The sequence below is a fragment of the Chionomys nivalis genome, chromosome 3, assembly GCF_950005125.1.
Source record: "Chionomys nivalis chromosome 3, mChiNiv1.1, whole genome shotgun sequence".
Classification (NCBI taxonomy): Eukaryota; Metazoa; Chordata; class Mammalia; order Rodentia; family Cricetidae; genus Chionomys; species Chionomys nivalis.
Window position 1 is genome coordinate 64014766 of NC_080088.1, and position 19802 is coordinate 64034567.

Sequence of the window (19802 nt, forward strand, 5' to 3'; positions counted from 1 at the left end):
GGATTTCAGAGCTTTAGGTCTTATGTTAAGGGCTTTGGCTCATTTGGAGCTGTTGGTCTTCATCTTGTTGTTTTGCTTTTGTGTTAGGTTTTTGTTGTCGTTGTTATTTTGATTCTTTCCTCCCCCTTGAGATGGGTTCTTAGCTTATGATGAAGCTACATAGACCAGACTGACCTTGAACTGACAGAGCTCTTGCAAATCCAGCACCATCCACATAAGGGACTTGAGCACCCCGAGTTTCAGTGTCCATGACAGTCCTGGAAGGAGTCACCATTTTGAGGGATGACTGTGTTTTCTAGGCAATTATGAGATGGCAAAGACTTTCTCCTGGTTTTTACTTGCCCTTAATTTAAAATAATCCATATGCCTAAGAGACAGGTTTTGGTCCCTCCCAGAATGCATTGTATATGAACGCCGGAGAGGAGATGGGAGTCAGATCACCAGGTATGGTGTCCAGATGTCATTCTAAGAGTAAGTGACACCTGGGAAGGCTGTGGGTCTAAGATCAAGGTCACCTGTGCCTCTGAACCATCTTTACGTGGCAGATAGGCAGAGGTGGCAACAGCGGCTGGTCCACTGTGGTCGCTGTGAGTCTCGAGAAGAGTGGTGAGACTTTGGCTAAGGCTGGAGTCCATGGAAAAGCAGAGGGTCGAAAGTACGGTTGGGGAAGGGGCTGCAGGGCTCTGGCCTGTCTTCTGGGTCTTCAAGAGGGAGAGGGCTGGGAAAGGGGTGACAGAAAGTTCACCCCCTCATCCCATTCTTCTCAGATTCCTTGGCCCTCTCAGACTTCTGAGCTGCTGAGACCTGTTTCTGTCTGAGACTCAGTTGCCTCTGCTGCTGACTCTCTGGCCCCAACCCCGTTTTCTGCTGCCTTCGCACCCACTCATGGTTAGCTTGCCCCTAGAGTGGGACTGTCTCAACCCTGTCGGGGAGTGCTCCCCCTGGCAGACCCCAGTTCCACTGCCCACTCCTATAGCTCATGTTGACTCCCAGGATGCATCTGTTCCTCTCCCCTTACTTCCGGTCCCAGATGCCTGTTCTGGTCACAGCCCCACACGGCATCTCACACTTACTACATCCACACGGGGCTCAGGCCTTCCCTGCCCAGATGGGCTCCTTCTGCATCACAGGAGGTAGTGTCCCCATCTGTGCGGTGGCTCAAGCCCCAGAGTCCCCTCTCTCTTCCCCTCGCTCCATCCCCTTCCTGCCCAGCTCATTTGACAGTCCTGCAAATGCTTCTTTTAGAATAGCTAATGACACCTGTAGTCCTGTAGTGGAGAGGTGAGGCAGGGGATTGCTCTGAGTTCAGAGTCAACCTGGGCACACAGCGAGTTCAACACCCAGGATATAATGAAAGTCTACAACAAACAAAACAAAACAATGCCTGGGCTGTGTGTCAGCAACCCGGGCCGCACACAGGGAGTGTCTCAGAAAAGGGAGGGGCTTCTTATGGCAAACAGCTGTCCACTGGCTCTCCTCTGTTGCCACGCCTGTCCCACCCTGCCATCTACACCAACAACCATAAGGTTGTTTTTGCTTTGCTTTTGGTTTGCTTGGGTTTTTGGTGGTTGTTGTTGGTTTGGTTTGATTGTTGTTTATTTATTTGTGACAGCTCTGTAGGGAAGCTGTCCCGAAAGTCAGCTTCTCCTACCTCAGGCACTGTGATTGTAGGTGTGTGCCCACATACCAGGCAGGAAAGTTCTTTTACAAATGTAACTTACATCTTTTAAGATGTATTCATTATTTTGTGTGTGTGTGTGTGTGTGTGTGCGCGTGCGTGCACGCATCTGAGGTACGTATGCGCATCACATGTGTGCAGGAGCCCATGAGGTCAGAAGAGAGTGTCAGATCCCCTGGAGCTGGAGTTATGGGGTAGTGGTGAGCCCCATGTAGGTGTTGGGATCCGAACTTGAGTCCCCTGCAAGGGCAACAAGTGGTCTAAACCACGGAGCCCTCTCTCCAGCCTTAACTGACATCTTAACCTGCCTTGCTTTAAAACACTTCTCTGGCTTTCTCTTTCACACAGAGTCCTTCCAGGGACTCCAGGCCTCCTAGGTCCTGGCGCGTTCCTTCCATGGCTATGCCCCCACTCAGCACCTGCTCAGTGCTCCCCGCCCTCCAGTCTCCCCCACCAACACCACCCCACCCCTCCCCCGCCCCCCATCCCCCGCTGTGCTGGCCTCTTCTCACACTCCTCGCCCCCACTGTTCTGCCCTCTCCCTGGATCATCTTAGCTCTAAGGCAAAAGCCCTGGTCACCTTTTTTACTTTTCTGCACTGGCCCTCTCCCGCCTGACTTTCTCCTGGAGCCTAGAACTTGCAGGTCATGGACCCTCACTCAGTACAGGTGCATTTTGACCACACAGCTCATGGTGTGGCTCCTGTGCCACTAGGTGGTGGACACTGGTGCCCGGAGGACAGCTAGGCTTGACCCTTTGCCGGGTTACTTATTGTGATTTCCTCTGCCCCGGCGAAGTTCAGAGAGAATCAAAGCAGGAATTTATAGAGAAGAGCCCGCTTCAGCCGAATCCACTTCAGCCATGAAAGCTTCTTTTAACCAGAGGGAAAGAAGAGTAGGTGGGGGAAGGACTCGGAAATGATTTATTTATTTGTTTGTTTGTTTGTTTGTTTAGGTTTTTCAAGACAGGGTTTCTCCGAAGCTTTGGAGCCTGTCCTGAAACTAGCTCTTGTAGGCCAAGCTGGCCTTGAACTCTGAGAGATCCACCCGCCTCTGCCTCCTGAGTACTGGGATTAAAGGCGTGCATCACCAGCTTGATTTTTAAATCACAGCACTTAGAAAAAAAAGCGTCAAAAGCTTTTCTGGGGTGGGACCTGGGCTGTGACTTGTACCTTGAAGCCCTGGGTTCCATCGCCAGCACTGTAGAAAAGAGAATAGTGTGAAATTGTGTTCCCCTTCAGCCACCTCACGCCTCGGTGTCCTATGGCCATGGCCGATACTAGGGAACTGCGCTGTGCGCCTCCCCCTTTCTCCCACACCAAAGCCCCATCATCAGGGCGCTTTACCCAGCCTCTTCCACCTATGTCCACCAGAGGGCGAGAAGGGCCGAGGCCATGCGGACCAACAGCTCCACAGTCAACAGGGAAGTTTGAAACCCTCGTTCATTTGTTGATTTGGGTGTACATCTGCCCACCCCCCGAAATTATAGAAATTATTCTGTTGCCTAGGAGCCAGCCGCTTCCCCGCCCCACCCACAGGTTTCTATTTCAGCTCCCGTCTTCCGAGGGCAGCAGGGTGGAGCCCTACCTGTGTTCAGAGAGGGGCCGCGCATAGCGCAGGGCCGTCGTTCCCGTGCCGACTCTCTCCACCTGGCGCACTGACTCACAGGCAGTGGTGCATGCAGTCCTCCTAGGACTGAGCCCTCATTATCGGGGCCAGAGCGTTTCCATCGGGCCCCTTTGTCATGGCTGAGATAACCACCCTCGTATACTGGCTGGCAAAAGAGACCCAAAGAGGACAGATTTCCTCTGGAGGTGACACAGCCTTCAGAAAGCTCTGGTGGAGGCTGCACGTGTTGTGCCATGTTCACGCACACAGCATACAGGAGTCAGTTCTGCCCTCTCCACCATGTGGGTTGTGGGGGGTCAAGCTCAGGTCACCAGGCTTGGTGGCTAGCACCTTTACCTGTTGAGTCACATGACCAGACCAATGTACAGCCCAAGCTAGCCTTGAATTTATAATCCTCCTGCCACTTCCTCTTCAGTAGATCCTACCAGCTGGGCCACCACACACCCTCTCCTTTTCGGTACTGTTGTTCGAAGAGACCATCGTAAGCCTGGAACTTGCCGTGCAACTGAGTATTGCCTGAAACTCCTGGGCTCTTGCCTCCCTCTTATGTGCCGGGATTAAGGACACACGCCGTACCCTGGCCGAAACCCGGAATGTTGCACGGCTCTGAACGTCCTGCAGGGGGAGCTTTTCTGCTCGCCTAGGAGACTGTCTTCCACGGGCCCTGTGCTCTGTAGAGAACAGAGGGGTTAGGGAGGTTGAAGATAGATGACAGATAGATCCCAACTCTCCCACCACACCTCACATGCTGCTCTGGTGTGAGCTGAGAAAGCCTCAGTGGAATGTGTTTTAGCTGTCCGGGTTACAAATGGACACCCCCTTTCATCCGGAAATTCCTAGCAATTCTCTGAGTCCCCGGAAATCTTAAATGTCTGCCTGTGTTCGTTATTTTTCTATTGCTTCGAGGAAACACCGTGACCAAGGCAACTTATAGAATGAAGGGTGTTATCTGAGCTCCCACTTCTAGAGAGAAGGCGTCCAGAATGGTGAGGGCAGCAGTCAGGGCAGCTGTAGCTGGCCACCGGAAACGGGGAGCTCAGCTCATCCCTGGAACTGCAGACACGAAGTAGAGAGAACTCAGTGGCGCGAATCTAAAGTATCAAACGTCACCCCACTGGTGTACTTCCTCCAACAATTCCACACCTCCTAAATTGCCCAAACTGTCACCAACTAGGGACCTAGTACTCAAAAGCCTGAGGCTACAAGGGCCACTGCCCTGGTGTTACTTACTGTATGTAGTCAGCGCGGACTGAAAAAGCAAGAGAATTCAAAGCCCTGAGTGCACATTAGTAAGGGACTGGTTCAGTGGACTCCAAAAATCTAAAATGCTGCTCTCTGTGGGATAAGGGTCCGGGGACCCTACGCCACACACATTCCCGCCTTGGGAACCCCGAAGTGTATGCTCGCTTTGAACGCTGAAAGGTGAAGTAAGTCAAGTGTCCCCACCCTCCCTTTCCTTCGCTTCTTGCAGGCTGGCTGTGGTGCCACCAGACTGCCTGGTGATGGACAGACGGTGACTGGAGATGCCACCTTGCAGGAGCCGCCCTCATACCCTCCCATTCAGGTCATCCAGGCCAGAGTGTCTTCCGGCAGCTCCTCCGAGGTCTCCTCCATCAACTCCGACCTGGAGGTACAGGGCCTGCCGGGTGGGCGGGTTCGCGGGTGTGTCATCTACCAACCTTTGCTGGGGCCTCCTTGAGATTGACATGCTTTCTAACCCTGCCTTCCTAACCTCAAAGCTGCTAATCACGAATGAAGCTCTGCATGGCTCCCACCGTCTAAGAAGAAGCCTCTCAAACTGGGAGGGCTACTCCATGGTTGGGCTGGTCAAGGGAATACTGAAATGTTGGGGTCCATTTCTCCTAGATGCATATCCAGGTCCTTCCTACAGGAAAAAAAAAAAAAAAAGCAAGGGTAATCTCTTAAAAGCCTCCATGGTTTAGGATGGATGGCTTAGGTTGTAACCCCAGAGCTCAGGCAGCTGTGGCATGAGGATCATGAGTTCAAATCCATCCTGGGCTACATATGAACCTGTTAGAAGGAAAGGAAAGAGGGAAAGAGAAAGGAAGGTGAGAAGGTTGGTGCCAGTGTTTCCCGGTCCATCTGACCATAGAAGAGCTTCTTTACCCCAAAGGAACGGGAACCCGTGATGCCGGTGCTGACCCACATGGCAGGACTTATGGGAAGCGGCATGCCTAGCCCCCATCTCACTTTGTGTCTGAACGGGATGCATGTCACACCAGGGATGCAGAGAGGTGTAGCTCCCACATGTCCTGTCGCCCTGGATTCTGGTTCTGTAAATCCCAACCGCATTCAACAAGGGGTTTCCATTCTCACCAGAGGAGAGCAAGGACGGCGTAGGGGTCACGTGTATGTTGAAGAGGGTTGCCATCTGGCATTTTTGGTGGAGGAATGACTGAATTTTGCATCCTAGCCTTTTGGGTGTTGGATGCCCCTTTGTGGGGTGATGGCAGTCAGCAGTAAGCATGCTGAGTCATGGCTTGGGTTTGGTTTGATTTTTAACGCCCTTGTTTGGCAAAATAATCATAATTTGCTCAGAATCTGAAAATTAGTCAGACTTATGCTGTACCCTGAAATCCAAAACTCAAGACCTTCTGGCTGTGATGTAAACCAGCTTCCTTAGTGTGATATTCCAGCCCTTTTTAGCCTGTGCACAATGCTGTCTCTGCTCGAAACTAGCATTCTGTCCTGGCCATTCTGTTCCCTGTCCCAGGCCTCTGGACCATTCTTCCTGGGTTCCCTCTAGCCCCATTTCCATGGGTCAGAATTCTACCCAGAGGCCTGCTTCTGTAAACTGTTACCCCAGGGCCAATGGCTCCCTCCATTGGCTGCCCAGAGCCCGTATTCCTGCCCACAGGTGGCCACGGCCTGATGAGTGTGGGTGACTCTCGGTCCCTCACTCCTAGAACAGCTGGTGGCTGAGAGCTGGGTTGTGCACCCATTGGGGCCATATTCCTAAACTGAGTCTAGTAATGGTTGTGACCCCAAGAAGCCTGGAGCTGGCAGTCTCCACAGACGCCTGCGGCAGAAGGAACTGCAGAGCGAGCCCAGGGCAGAGCAGGGACAGGAAGGCCCATAGGGGAGTAGGAAAATACTTACTCTGTGGAAATGAGGGCATTTCTCCCCAGCCCGCAAAAGCACTTGTTATCCGTCTTGGAACCCGCCCTTGTCGCTGGTCCGGGCTGTTTCTCTGCCTCTTCTTTCCCTCCTTTACAGTCTCACAGTCTTTAGAAGTCCATTGTTTAAAAGCTGGCACATCCTTGCTGTGTTGGTGTCTCATGCCCGCAATCCCAGCACTCAGGCAACTAAAGCTGGAGGACCACTGAAGGTTCGAGACCAGCCTGGACTACACAGGGAGACCCTGACTCAACACAAAACAGGAAGTGAAATATATGTTAATTCTTAGAGTCCACACTAAGCAAGTGGCTCTGGCTGTGTCTGCCTACATTAAGTGATTAATTTGTAAATCGGGTGGTAGTGGTGAACACCTTTAATCCCAGCACTCGGGGGGGGGCAGAAGCAGGTGGATCTCTGTGAGTTTCAGGCCAGCCTGGTACAGAGTGAGTTTCAGGACAGCCAGGACTTACACAGAGAAACCCTATCTCTCAAAAAAACAAACAACAAACAAAATTCTCATTCCTTCTATTTCCCCATTGCTTTGTTTATTGCTGGGGACTGAACCCACGGAATTTTGAAGCCTACAGGAGCGCCCTGCTGTTGAGCCATTATCAGACTTGCGTCTTCTAAAAACTCATTCAGTACTCATGACTATACTGCTCCGAATGAGTGTGGCCCCCATAGGTTCATAGATTTAAATGCTTGCTTCCCAGTTGGTGGCTCTATTTGGAAAGGGTTAAGAGTGTGACCTTGTTGGAGGAGGCGTGTCACTGGTGTGGGCTTGTGTCTCCCTCTGCCTCATGCTTGTGCCTCAAGATGTGGGCTCTCAGCTGCTAGCCTGTCTGTGTGATGAGATGCCGTGTAATACACATTTGGGGGGCAGAAAATGTGGAGAGTAAAGAAGAAAATTAAAATCAAGCACCTGGCTCACTAACCTAACCAACGATCACCTCCTCCATGCCGTTGGTTTGGGGGCTGTGTTCCTTAAAGAGCTTGGCTTGTTGGCTACTAAGTGAGATCAGAAAGGCGTCTGTTAGCAGATGATGTAACCGTACACTTCACCTCGGCTTCTGGTCAGTCAGTCATTCAGTAAACATTTTCTGAGCGTGGGCATTTGAAGGAAAAATACATGAGGCCAGAGGGACTGGCCTGAACCTGCCCATAGGCAGGTAACTGCAGTGCCTCTTGGCCACAGTGACTCAGAGCCTCTGCACATGCCCTCAGATGGAAGCAGGGCTCAGAGTCAGGTCTCACCTCTCTCATGCCTAAGCTGGTATCATTCATACTCGATAGCATGCAGCTCGGACATCCAGGGCAGCTCTCCTCCTTCTTGGGAAGCCTCTTCCCCTGCCCTGCCCCTCGCCTCTGAATGCTGCTGAGTGTCCTTCCCCCATCTCCCTGGCTTGAATCTGTCACTGGTCACCCAGGCTTCAGCTCGATTCCATTTAATGCAATCTAGGAGAATCATACCATTTGTCTCTCTCTGGCCAATGTGAAAATGTGAACCCTGCCAAGTCTGGTACCATCTTACTTCCCTGGCCTTAGGGACAGTCACTTCTCCTCAAATACAGGAGGAAGAAGTTGGACAGATGGTCTCCAAGAGTGAACCACAGTTCCCACAGTCTGTACCTTAGACCTAGAAGGTGGCCTTATTTCCTCAACACTTTTAGCGTCCCCTTCATCCTCGGGAATAGAAGAAATGATACCACCTGCTGTGTAGACAAGAGCTAGCACATGCTTCTTGGATTCAGAAACACGAGAAAGCATGTTTTAGGAAGTTCGTGAATTGAAACACTGTGTGCTATGGTCACAAGATCATGGCCCTAAAAATTAGTCGAGAATGCATGGAGCCAGGTATGGTGGCCACACCTGGAGGTCTAGTCCTTAGGTGTTGGACACTGGTTGAGTGACATGTCAAGCTCCTGTCCCAAAGGATAAAGACTGTGGACATGTTTATTGTGTACAAAAGGGAAAAATATTCCTCACAATTTGATCTTACTGCAGTGTACCTAGAATACACAAATGTCATCATTATACGTACAGCATGACTGTGATAATTGTTCTCAGAAGGTTATTCAATAACTGTTCAGAGAGAAAATCTCCCAAGGATAGAATATGGACAGCGCTTGCATGCACATGTGGCTCTGTGTGTGTGAACTTTTAAACATTTATTTCTATTTTTATGTGTATGAACATTTTCCTGCATGTGTCTTTGTACCACATGCATGCAGTGCCTGAAGAGGCCAGTAGAGGGCACTGTATCCCCTGGAGTTAAGTGAAGCACCATGTTGGTGTTGGGAATCAAACCTGGGTCTTCTAGAAGAGGTGTTGTTACTCTTAACTGCTGAGCCATCTTTCCAGTCCCTGGTGTGTATATATTTTGAGGAGTCTTTTTTTTTTTTTTTTTTTGAGTCTTATGTAGCCTAGGCCAACTTCAAATCAGTATGTAACTGAGGGTGGCCTTGAAGACTTCAGATCCTCCTACTTCACCTCCCACTGCCAGCTGGGATGTTTTGTTTTGTTTTATTTTTTCTGTGAGAAAAAAAAGCATCTTTTTCTTTTCTTTTGTTGTTATTCTTGAAATAGGGGAAAGGCCTAAAACATTTTATTTATTGTTAGTCTTTTGGGAGGAGAGACTTCTGTTACAAAGATTTGAGTTAACTGGGCTTAGAATGCTGTCATCATTGGCTTAGAATGATGATTTATAAGCCAGGTGTGGTGTTGCATGCTTGTAATCCCAGCACTACAGGCAGAGGCGGGAGGGGTGCCTGTTTGAGGTTAGTTTGAGCTACATTATTTTGTCTTAAAAACAAAACAAAAAAACCCACTAACTACTCCTTCCAGCAGAGGGCGCTCTTCTTAAATCTCATGCTGTCCCTGGTGTTGGTCGCTTGGAATGACTTTCAAAGTTTCATTTCCACCCAGCTGGGAGACCCAAGCCTACTTATTGGTTTGCTTGGCTTTAAATAAACTTTTTATTCTGGAATAATTTTGGATGTACAGAATTTTTTTTTCAAAATTAGCACAAATTTCCCGTTTGCCCTTTTTCGCCCAGCTGCCTCTCTTAGCATCTTACACAACATGCTACATTTAGCAAAGCTAAGAAATGAACTCAGTACGTTTCTACCAGGCTCTGCTTGGATCTCAGCAGTTTCCCACCGGCTGGATTTGGTCCAGGACAGCACACAGCACTCTGAGACATTCATTAAAGAACCGAGCGCACGTTACCTGTAACACCACAAACGGCCGTTTACATTTTGTGGGATGTCTGTATTTATCTAAGGAAAAGTAAAGCGCTTTTGAATTTGACTTCTCTTCTCATTCCCATCATACCTTCAAGTTATGGAGCTTTCTCGGCGCCTGCTTTATGTCAGTTTAGTAATCTGTACCTCTTCCAATGCACGTTTTCCACTTGTTACCCCAGAAGAATGTCATTTAAAGATGGGTGGAGCTCGGTGTCCTCATCCCAGAAGCCCCCCCCGCCCCCCCCCCCCCGCCTCCCCCGCCTCACTGGCTGCAGCGTGTCTGTGCTGTTGATTTGTTTCTGAATGTTTCCTCTCCCTTAGGGAGAAAGAAAGGTGACCGTCGGCGGGGAGGAGGCAGGGAGGATAGGAAGGGACAAGGATGAGCAGCAATGATATATGTGTATTCCAGTTTAGAAAGGAAGGTGCGTGCCAGCCAATCATAGCGATACAAGCCTGTAATCCCAGCGCTGGGGAGGCTGAGGCAGGAGGATGACATGTTTCATGCCAGCCTCTGCTACACCCTGAGAGCCAGTTACACAGAATGGACTAATTGATGGAAAATAAATAAAAAAAAAAAAAAAAAACGAATGGCAGCTAGGGGTGCAGCTTTGGGAGAGTTAATGCATAGGCCAGGTTTGGTGTGTCACCTAACATCCCAGCTCTTGAGGCTGCCACATGTTCAAGGCCAACCCGAGCTATACTATGAGACCTTATCTCATTAAAAAAAAAAAAAAAAAAAAAAAGGAAAGAAAAGAAAACTCAGGTTTAACATGCAAGAGGCCCTGTGTTTCAGGATAAGTACCCCCTCTCTGCAAAATGAGATGATTGCTAAGGATTCTGCACTGAGGTTAGCTGGGGCTACATGGAGATTGTATTAGGTTTAGTCATGACATTGGAATAAGGATTTATCTACGGAAGCATTTTAAGTTATTTGCAAATAAAAATGATTTACTTTAAGACACCAAATTAGAAGCTGGGGAACAGCCTGTCTCACTGGCATTCATTATTCTTTTACTTTTGTGTATGACTAAAAACCCTATCATTAAAGCATTTAAAATGTAGAGTTGGACAAGCCAGATCTGTCATCGCATGCTGGTGACCCAGCATTTGGGAGGTGAAGGGAGGAGGATGGAGGCCAGCCTCCGCTACACAGCGAGTTTGAGGCCAGCCTCACCGATGGCAGACCCTGTCTCAAACAAACAAACAAAACCAAAAACCAAAACTAAACAAAACAAAAGACTCGAACAGAAGAAGCTTTGTTTCTGAAGTCCATCGCCTGCAGCGTTGTCTACTAGACACCATGAACAGCCTGTCAGCTTGGACTCCCAGCACTAGGGTCGGAAACGCAGGCCTTTGGGAACCGAACGGAGAGCTGAGGAGCGAGGCATACAGTCTGCACTTGCTCCTCCAGGATCCTGAGTCAGGCATATTTGAGGCTTGGAGTGGAACCAGCCATGCAGCAGATGCCAAGTAAGGGAGAGTGTAAGCTGCTTGGCAAAGCCCAGAGTCGGAGCTTTTATTTGCGCCTCTTTCTTAAGAGGTTTATGAGTTTGCATTGGATCATCTCTGCTATGTGGTTAATAAATAGATTTACTGTTATTATTACTATTATTAGAACCTCCACCACTACCACTCAAAATTTCTAATTATAGTAATTGTGTAGTGTCTGGGAGTCGTTTCTTCCAGAACCCCAGCCCTGCATAACCATGGTGGGCTTATTTTATTTGATCATTTAACTAACTTACTAAATTAATTACTCTGCTAATAGTGACCGCCTTCCTGCTTTCTGGAACCTTGTCTTTCCCCCACCCCCACCCCGCAGTCATCCAAGGCTCTGACTCCAGGCTCTGAGCACAGGGGCTGACTCTGGGCTCTGCTCTGTGGCCCAGGATGGGATCTGTTCAACACTCTGTCTCTCTTTTTATCCTACAGCAGAAGTATTGGGAAGCCCTAAACTCGGAGCAGGTATGGACAAGCACTTGGTCTTCTTCGGGAGGGACTCCCTCTTGGATGGAGGACATGATAGGTTTTTTGTTTTGTTTTGTTTTGTTTCTTAAAGGGACTGTGGGCTGGAGATGCAATTCAAAAGAGGGCCTGCTTGGTACAGCCTACTCCCAGCACTGCAAAGTGAATGCATGAGAAATAAGAAAGCTCACGAGGAAAGTCTGGCAACCCGTGGGGTTCTGGGACTCTCTTTACAAGGTCTTTTCTGCACTGGGAAGTATTCAGAACCAACTGGCTCAACTTGGGAAGAATTCAGTATAACCCAGTGAGGAAACGCAGTCTGTCGGGGTCTGTGAACTGTGGAGTAGCTGCAGGTCACGTGTGGTATTTGGGGTGTGGCTGCAGCGGTTATGAGAAACTGCCTCACACCACACGTTGGCCGTTGTCTTTCTGAGACCGCATGCAGCTGGCAGTCTCCTCGCTTGCAATAACAGATAAGCATTTTTGGTGACAGCTACCTGTGCCTGTCATCACCCAGGACTGTTCGTGACACAAATTCATGCTCTGGCTTTTTTTAATTTTCCTTTTTTTTTTTTTTTTTTTTTTGGCCTTTTGTTTTATTTTTTGAGACAGGTTTTTTTTCTGCAGTCCTGGCTGGCCTGGAACTCACCTTGTAGACCAGGCTGGCCTCGAACTCACAGAGCTCCACCTGTCTCTGCCTCCCGAGTGCTAGGATTAAAAGTGTGAGCCACCACCGCTCTGGCTTTATGCCTTCTTCCTAATTATGTTTTATTGCTCAAAGCAGCTCCACACATTGTCCTACAAAAAGCAGACTTTAAATGCCTTCTAAGATATAATCTACATTAAAGGGTTCACCCGCTCAGAGCGCCAGACTTTCTGTTCATGGGCAGGTGAGTCCATCAAGGTTAGCAAGAATAACTTAAGCAGTATTCAGAGATGGAATGGCGGTGTTCAAACATCTAGGAAGCACTGCAGTGACTTGTTAAGAGGTTAACTCGTGAGTCTCAGCCCACCAACCGTGGCTACAGAGCCCACAGTGTCCGTTCAATGACTCCTGGAGCATTGTCAGTCCAGAGCGTGTTCTGAGATGTCAGATCTAGGACCGAGGTCTGTGCTTGCCCACTGTGTTCATCAAAAGAGGCCTGGCCATCCTTAGAGGACAGAACAGGCCCCTGCTGCTGAGCACGTCACTCTGAGGCTAAGAGCAACTGAGTTATTTTATGTAGAATCTTTGGTGTCTGGAAAGGGTTTGGTTAGAGGTGCCACGTCTGCACTCACAACTACACAAGAAGTTTGCACAAGCCCAGATGGGGACAGAGGGTGCGTGTGTGTGCGCGCGCATGCGTGTGTGTTTGTGTGTGTATGTCTGTGTGTGCATGCATGTGTTTGTGTGTGTGTATGAGAGAGAGAGAGAGAGAGAGAGAGAGAGAGAGAGAGAGAGAGAGAGAGAGAGAGAAGGTGGTACAGAACATCATGCACTCACGGAGGTCAACAGAGAGCCTCCTCATTTTTTCCTCTCCACCTTACTCTTTTAAATGAGCTGGAGAGAGTCTGGATAAGGAGGCGGGGTCTCTCTGTAAACCTAAACCTTGTCATTTTCAGTTAGGCTGAAAATGTGTCTGGGTCCATCACCCTGCCCAACGAGGTCTTTCGCCCAAGCTGACATGGCTCCCATGGCCAATGCTTGTTTCTGGGTTTTGTTGTTTTGTTTTTTATTTCTTTGGTTTGGTTTGCTATTTTTGGTTTTTGTTTTGTTTTTGTTTGTTTTTTGAGACAGGGTTTCTCTGTGTGGCCCTGGCTGTCCAGGAACTCACTATATACACCAGGCTGGCCTCAAACTAGAGGGCCACCTGCCTCTGCCTTACAAGTGCTGGGGTTAAAGGTGTGCACAACCAACCACTGCCTGGCTTTGTTTTGTATTTTCATATTTTTTAAATTTTCCTGAATAGGTTTTCACTGTCTAGTCCCGATTGTCCTGGAATTCTCCATGTAAACATCTATGTAGGCTGGCCTCGAACTCACAGAAATTTGCCTGCCTCTGCCTCTTCCTCTGCCATGCTGGAATAAAAGGGGTGCACCACCATGTCCAGCGATGGAGTTCTTAATCTTAAATCACATGCAAGTCTCACTCTCTGCTTTGTCATCTTCGGAGAGTATTTTGCAGATAATACCACCTACACTTCCAGGTCATTTCTAATCCCTCCTCTCAAGCCTTTGCAGATTTCAAATTGCCATTCTTATTGGAACCAGTGATGGTAATATCCATCATGCTGAATCGGCTTTTTAAAAATTATGTGTGCGGCCGGGCAGTGGTGGCGCACGCCTTTAATCCCAGCACTCGGGAGGCAGAGACAGGCGGATCTCTGTGAGTTCGAGGCCAGCCTGGTCTACAAGAGCTAGTTCCAGGACAGGCTCCAAAACCACAAAGAAACCCTGTCTCGAAAAACCAAAAAAAAAAAAATGTGTGCGTCTCTCTGTGTGCGTGCATGTGTGTGTGTGAGAGACAGCTCACATGTGGCGATCAGAGAACAACATACTTGAATCAGTCCTTTCCCTTCACATGCTCTCAGGGATCAGACCCGTACTGTCAGACTTGGCAGCATGCACCTTTTACCAACACCCACTAAGCCACCTCACTGGGCCTCAAGTGGTGAAGTGGCTTTCTAAAAAAATATATATTTCTGGGTGGTGGTGACACAGACCTTTAATCCCAGCACTCGAGAGGCAGAAGCAGGCGGATCTCTGTGCATTCAAAGATAACCTGGCCTACAGAGTGCATTCCAGGATAACTAGGACTATATAACACAGTGAAACTCTGTCTCGAAGAAAAAAAATTACGTGTGTGGAAATTTTTTGCCTGCATGTATGTCTGTGTACCACATGCATGCAGTGCCGAAAGAGCCAGAAAGGGGGATGGAATCCTCTGGAATTAGAGTTACAGACGGTTGTGAGTAGCAGTGTAGGTGCTAGGAATGGAACCTGAGTCCTCTGGAAGAGCAGCAAGAGCTCTTACCGCTAAGCCATCTCCGGCCCGGAGCTGACCTTTAAGAGGTGACTATAGCTTTTAATTCCAGCACTCCGGAGGCAGAGGCAGTTCGAGACCAGCCAGGTCTACAAAATGAGTTCCAGGACAGGCTCCAAAGCTACACAGAGAAACCCTGTCTTGAAAGAAAAAAAGTTTACTTTAGACATGTCCGCTCAGCCTCAAGCCAAGAGGAAAGACTTCATGGGGCAAAGGTGCAGCTCTGCTCGGCTCCTCAGGAACTCAGCATCTCCAGCAGGGCCAGGCAGATGTTCAAGGAGAGACTAGAGCTGCCCATGAGCAGATATGAATGAGTGGTGGAACGATGCCCAGTAGGGCTGAGAGCTCCCCATAGAGTTTCAGAGAGTAACACTTGCTCCAGAGGAGCTGCTTCCGTGGGCTGGAAAGGGAGTCTCTCTGCTCTTTTCTAGTAGTGTTCCAAGGGCACTTGGGGGCAAGGCTTGGTGAGGGAAGTAATGGGGGAGATGGCAAGGGATGTGGGGTTAGTCTGCCCAGGGTGAGCGTGGCTGTTCTTTCATTCCTTGATTTAATGCTACACTGTGTGGGGGTCGTAATGCCAGTGTGAGGACAGGAGACATAACAGGTAGAACACTTGCCTGGCATGCTCAAGACCCTGAGTTCCATCTCAAGACCACCAAAATTAGTAAAGCTATACTCTCTCTAATTGTAGAACACAGGCCGGGCTAGCTTGTGCTTACTGACTTCCCCTTGTCTTTGCTTGGGTCATGAGACCCAGGGTTGGGCTGTCATCTGGGGGTGGCCGGGCTGGAATAGTTGGAAAGGATCTGTCACACCAAGATACCTTTTGTGTCTCTTCTCTACAGTGGGACCCTGAAGATGTCAACCTTGAAAGGAACAAGGACAACATGGAGTTCGTTAGCTCACAGATGCACAGGGGCTCTTTGACTCCAGTGGACTTGACCTCTGACGACTGACCTCTCCAGAGCCAGTTCACCAGCTCAGAACTCGAGGTCAGGCATCTGCCAGTGGGACAACCTACAGTGCCACCCCTGGCAGAAGCGGAAGCTGCTGCAGAAGCTTTCTAAGGAGTGAGGACCCCCAAGCTGTCACTTGGCTCATGGTTCAAGTCTACCCCATGGCTCAGAATGGAGCTAAGGCTGTGGGGCCACTAGACAGAGCTTCACAGGCCACGATTACTCTGATGATGAGAAGTTCGCAGATGAATCCTGTTTGTAAAGATAAGCTTCCACCCAAAGGACATGGGGTCTATTGCCATGAGAGTCAAGCGTAAATACTGTTTGCTTAATAAGAGGGTCGGACTCACCAAGTGCTACTGTTTGGGCCTCAAAAGAATGCATTCGAGATTCAACTAAGCTCCCATGAGAGACTGGGCCCACAAGCTAGGGGACCTGGGCACATGCACAGGGACTGGCTTCTGCTGTCCAGTCCCATACATAGCTGCCACCACACGTTATAGAGGACTGTCTGGTCAACCGAGTATTTGAAAGACATTGGCAAGGCAAGGGCAGCTGCTACCTGATCTTGGCAACAGGACCCCCTCCAGCTTGGCCAAGTATGGGCTGGGTTCGCACAGTATGGGGTCTTATGTGCACGCAGGGGATACGGATACAAAGCAAAGAGCGGTTTCAAGTATGGCGAGGCCATCTAAGGGTGGTTTTGATACCGTGACCATGAGTGAGGGGAAGAATGAAGGGAATGGGGCCAGGTGGGAGCGAACACTGGATTGAGTGGATTAAAATATCTCAAGGTGGAGTACAGGAATAAGTCTGAATCCTAGCACAGAAGTCTGCCACAAGGGGAACTGGGAGAAATGTCAAGAAACACAGCTCTGCTCACAGCTGGCCCGTGACCGCCTGTGACTCAGCTGCAGCTGCCCAGTGTCTCCTAAGGGGTGGTGCAAATCCCCACGGTGTGAAGAACGGGGTGCTGGTGGAAGGGGTTGATTGTGTAGGTTTCTGCATAGTGCCTAATGCCTTGTGACCTCTAAGCCAGAATTCAAAGCTGCTTTATCTGCTTTGAGCCCTTGGTTTTCTTGTGAGGGAGCTTGCCGAAGTCAGTGTTGCTTTGTAGTCTTCAGTACTGAAGCTACTTTGAGGAAAGAGGATCATTGGGGCACGGGGTGAAATGGAACATTCCAGCGCAGATCATAGCAAACTAGAGGCAGTGAAGGGTGCGATCTAGTCAAGGAAGAAGCCTGGCATGCCCAGGATGGCTGGAGCCATATAATTTTGAAAAGAGAGAGCTGGGAAAGCATCAGGCTATGGAGACTAGGGTGTTAGTACCGAACGCTGTAACCATGCAAGAAACCAAAAGAGGAAGGTGACCGACTTGCTCAAGTAGACTACAATTAGTGAGTTTCTCATCCTTGAATTTTCATAAAGCAGAAATGTAATCATGGGTGCAGAGTAAACGTGAGTCACACGATTAAAGTATATTTCTTTAAAAAGGGGAGGGGGACTATAAGAGGCCAAGATAACCTCCAGATCATGACCCTCCTCCTGCCCCTGCTTTCCCAGTGCTGGGATTCCAGGCCTGAGTCACCATACCGCCTTGCACTTTATAGATGAGGAAACAAGTTTAGAAACCAACCAGAGCATCCGCCCACAGGTAGAAGTGGCCGTAATAATGACAGTGCAGGCCCTGCTTGAACTCCTGGAGTCTGGGGCACGCTATCTGTCCTGACGTCTGTATGATTTAGGGAGTGTTCTGATTACTACATTCTCTTAAAAGCTTGCCTGGGGGCTGGGGCTCAGTTGGGTGAAGGCTTTCCTAACATGCACGAGGCTCTGGCTTCTGTCTTCAGTACAGCATGAAGGAAGTATAATGATGCACACCTGGAATTGGGAGGCAGTGCAGCAGGGTTAGAAGTTGAAGACTATCTTTACACAGCAAAGGTCAGTATGGATGTCTGAGACCCTGTCTCAAGGGAGGAAGAGAAAATACAATAGTATAGATCTTGAAGAACTAATCACTTTCAACCCATCCAATAGTCACTGCAGAGAGAGGTTTAATGAGGACAAGGACCATCTGATGATGTATGCACATCTGTTTCCATGAGAAATGAGTTTCTAGCTTAAGGAGGCTCTGGGCCCAAGAGCACACACAACCAGTCTCCCATTCCCAGGGCTGCGACAGTATGCTGTCATCCCTCTTTCTGGGTCACAGTTTCCCCATCTAACAAGAAAGGCCAAGCGTGGTGGCTCACACTTGGGAAGCTGGGACAGGAGGACTTCCACACGTTCAAGGTCAGCCTGGTTATCAAGGCCAGGTCTCAAAAGACCAACAAACCAGATGGAATGTGGTGGTACACGCCTTTAATCCCAGTATCCAGGGGACAGAGGCAGGAGAGTCTCTCTGAGTCCAAGGCCAGCTTGGTCCAGACATCCAGTTCCCTGATGGCCAGGGCAATATAGTGAGACCCTACCTGAAACAAAACAACCAACCACCACTGACCTGGGGCTACGGCTACAGCTCAACGCTGGAGTACTTGCCTAGCATGCATGGGCCCTTGGGTTTTATCCCCTTCCTTTTTCCTTTCATGAATATGCCAGTTAGCATTTCATACATAAGACTGACTTTATAAACAGAAAGAGATGTTATATGAAGGGAGATTTCATATACACCTTGGAAATAGGTATCACTATATAGTATATACTTTTGCTTCAATTTATTTATTATTTTTTGTGTATGTTGCAGCTGCACCAAGGAGCATGTATGGAGGTCAGAGTGACAACCTGCAGGTGTCAGTCCTCTCTCTCCATGTGGGTTCTGGGAATCAAATTAGGTTTCAGTTTTAGCAGCAAGCAGCTTTACCAGCTATACCCCACCCCCACCCCCTTATTTTTCACTACCCATTTAAGATAAGTACTAAAGCTAAGATATAGCTGAGTGGGATAGTAAGTGCTTGGCACGCCAGGCGGTGGTGGCGCTCGCCTTTAATCCCAGCATTTAGGAGGCAAAGGCAGGCGGATATCAGTGAGTTTGAATGGTCTACAATGCGAGTTCCAGGTCAGTCAGGGCTACACAGAGAAACTCTTGTCTCGAAAAACCAAAAAGGGAAGATGCGTGGCATGCGCAAGACCCTGAGTTCAATTTCTAGCATCAAAAAAATCAAAACCTTCTCAGTACTTTCAAAGTTCTCTGCGATTCCCTCCTGTTCCTTGACGTTCTGCAACTTGAGCAGACATTAATCATCTATATTCTTCCGCGCTCTCATCCTTTCTGAAGTTAAAAGGCCCATGCATGGGAACTTCTGCTTCCGAGCAGGGTAGGTCGTTAAACTCCTAGGTTCCTGCTCCAGTCGCACTGGAACCCTGCCGGTCGCGGTCAGTGTTGGTGGCGGAGGCCCGCCCGTTTCTTCGTATTCCCCGGGGTCTTCAAGGCTCACTCTCGAGGCCGTCGCAGCAGTGTCCTCTGGCAGCAGGGCTGCAATGGGCGGAACTGAACCGAAATAACAACTCCACTTGGGGCCATTTGCTCCACCGTGGGGCACTTCCGGAAAGAAAGGAAACCCGCAAGGCTGGCGCATGCGCATACCCTGCAGCCACCTCCTTGGCGAGCCACGCAGACTAATGTACTCTGCCTGGGTGTCTCTGGCGTCTCCCACTAGGTTTTTAAAAAGATAGTTACAAGGCTATTTTTGTCGTGCATTTGCGACTCACCAATAGCCTAAAGCTGTACTGCAAACCATTCTACCTAAATACATTAACTTTAAAAAAAAAAGCGCAAGTGCATGATTTAACAAAAGAAAATCAAATCGTGCCAAAGTTTTATTAGGAAAACAACAGTGCTCTGCCCACTTCCAACAGCCCCACTTTCATCTTCCATTTGGGTGTTTTGTTTTGCCGCCAGAAATAGACACTCGTGTCTTTGCACAATGTCAAAATGTATTTAGTAACAGTAAATTCAAAACCTACTTGGAAGTCTAGATTTCCCTTGGTAGCAGATACCTGGTAAACACAAGTTTGTTTGTTTTATTTTGACCTTAATTGCTAATACTAACTCTCAGATCACACATTGCCCATCACCATGTAATGGTATATCTGCTGTATATGTGAGATATAGAATAGCTACAAGGATGGCAGAGTCAGGCTTCGCTGGAGGCAGAGGGGGACAGCTGGTAC

General features: G+C 49.0%; 1 protein-coding gene across 2 annotated transcripts in view; it reads left to right on the forward strand.

Moving 5' to 3' along the window:
* Tmem44 (transmembrane protein 44) overlaps positions 1–17063 on the forward strand; it is a 32990-nt gene extending 15927 nt beyond the window's left edge. The window contains exons 9-11 of one of the 2 annotated variants that reach the window (XM_057765829.1): positions 4778–4936; positions 11622–11654; positions 15522–17063. In XM_057765829.1, coding sequence (XP_057621812.1) covers positions 4778–4936; positions 11622–11654; positions 15522–15632 — 303 coding nt within the window. In that variant the 3' untranslated portion in view covers positions 15633–17063. The remainder of the gene's footprint in view (positions 1–4777; positions 4937–11621; positions 11655–15521) is intronic. The other variant, XM_057765830.1, reaches the window with a different exon arrangement.
* The last annotated feature ends 2739 nt before the right edge of the window (positions 17064–19802 follow it).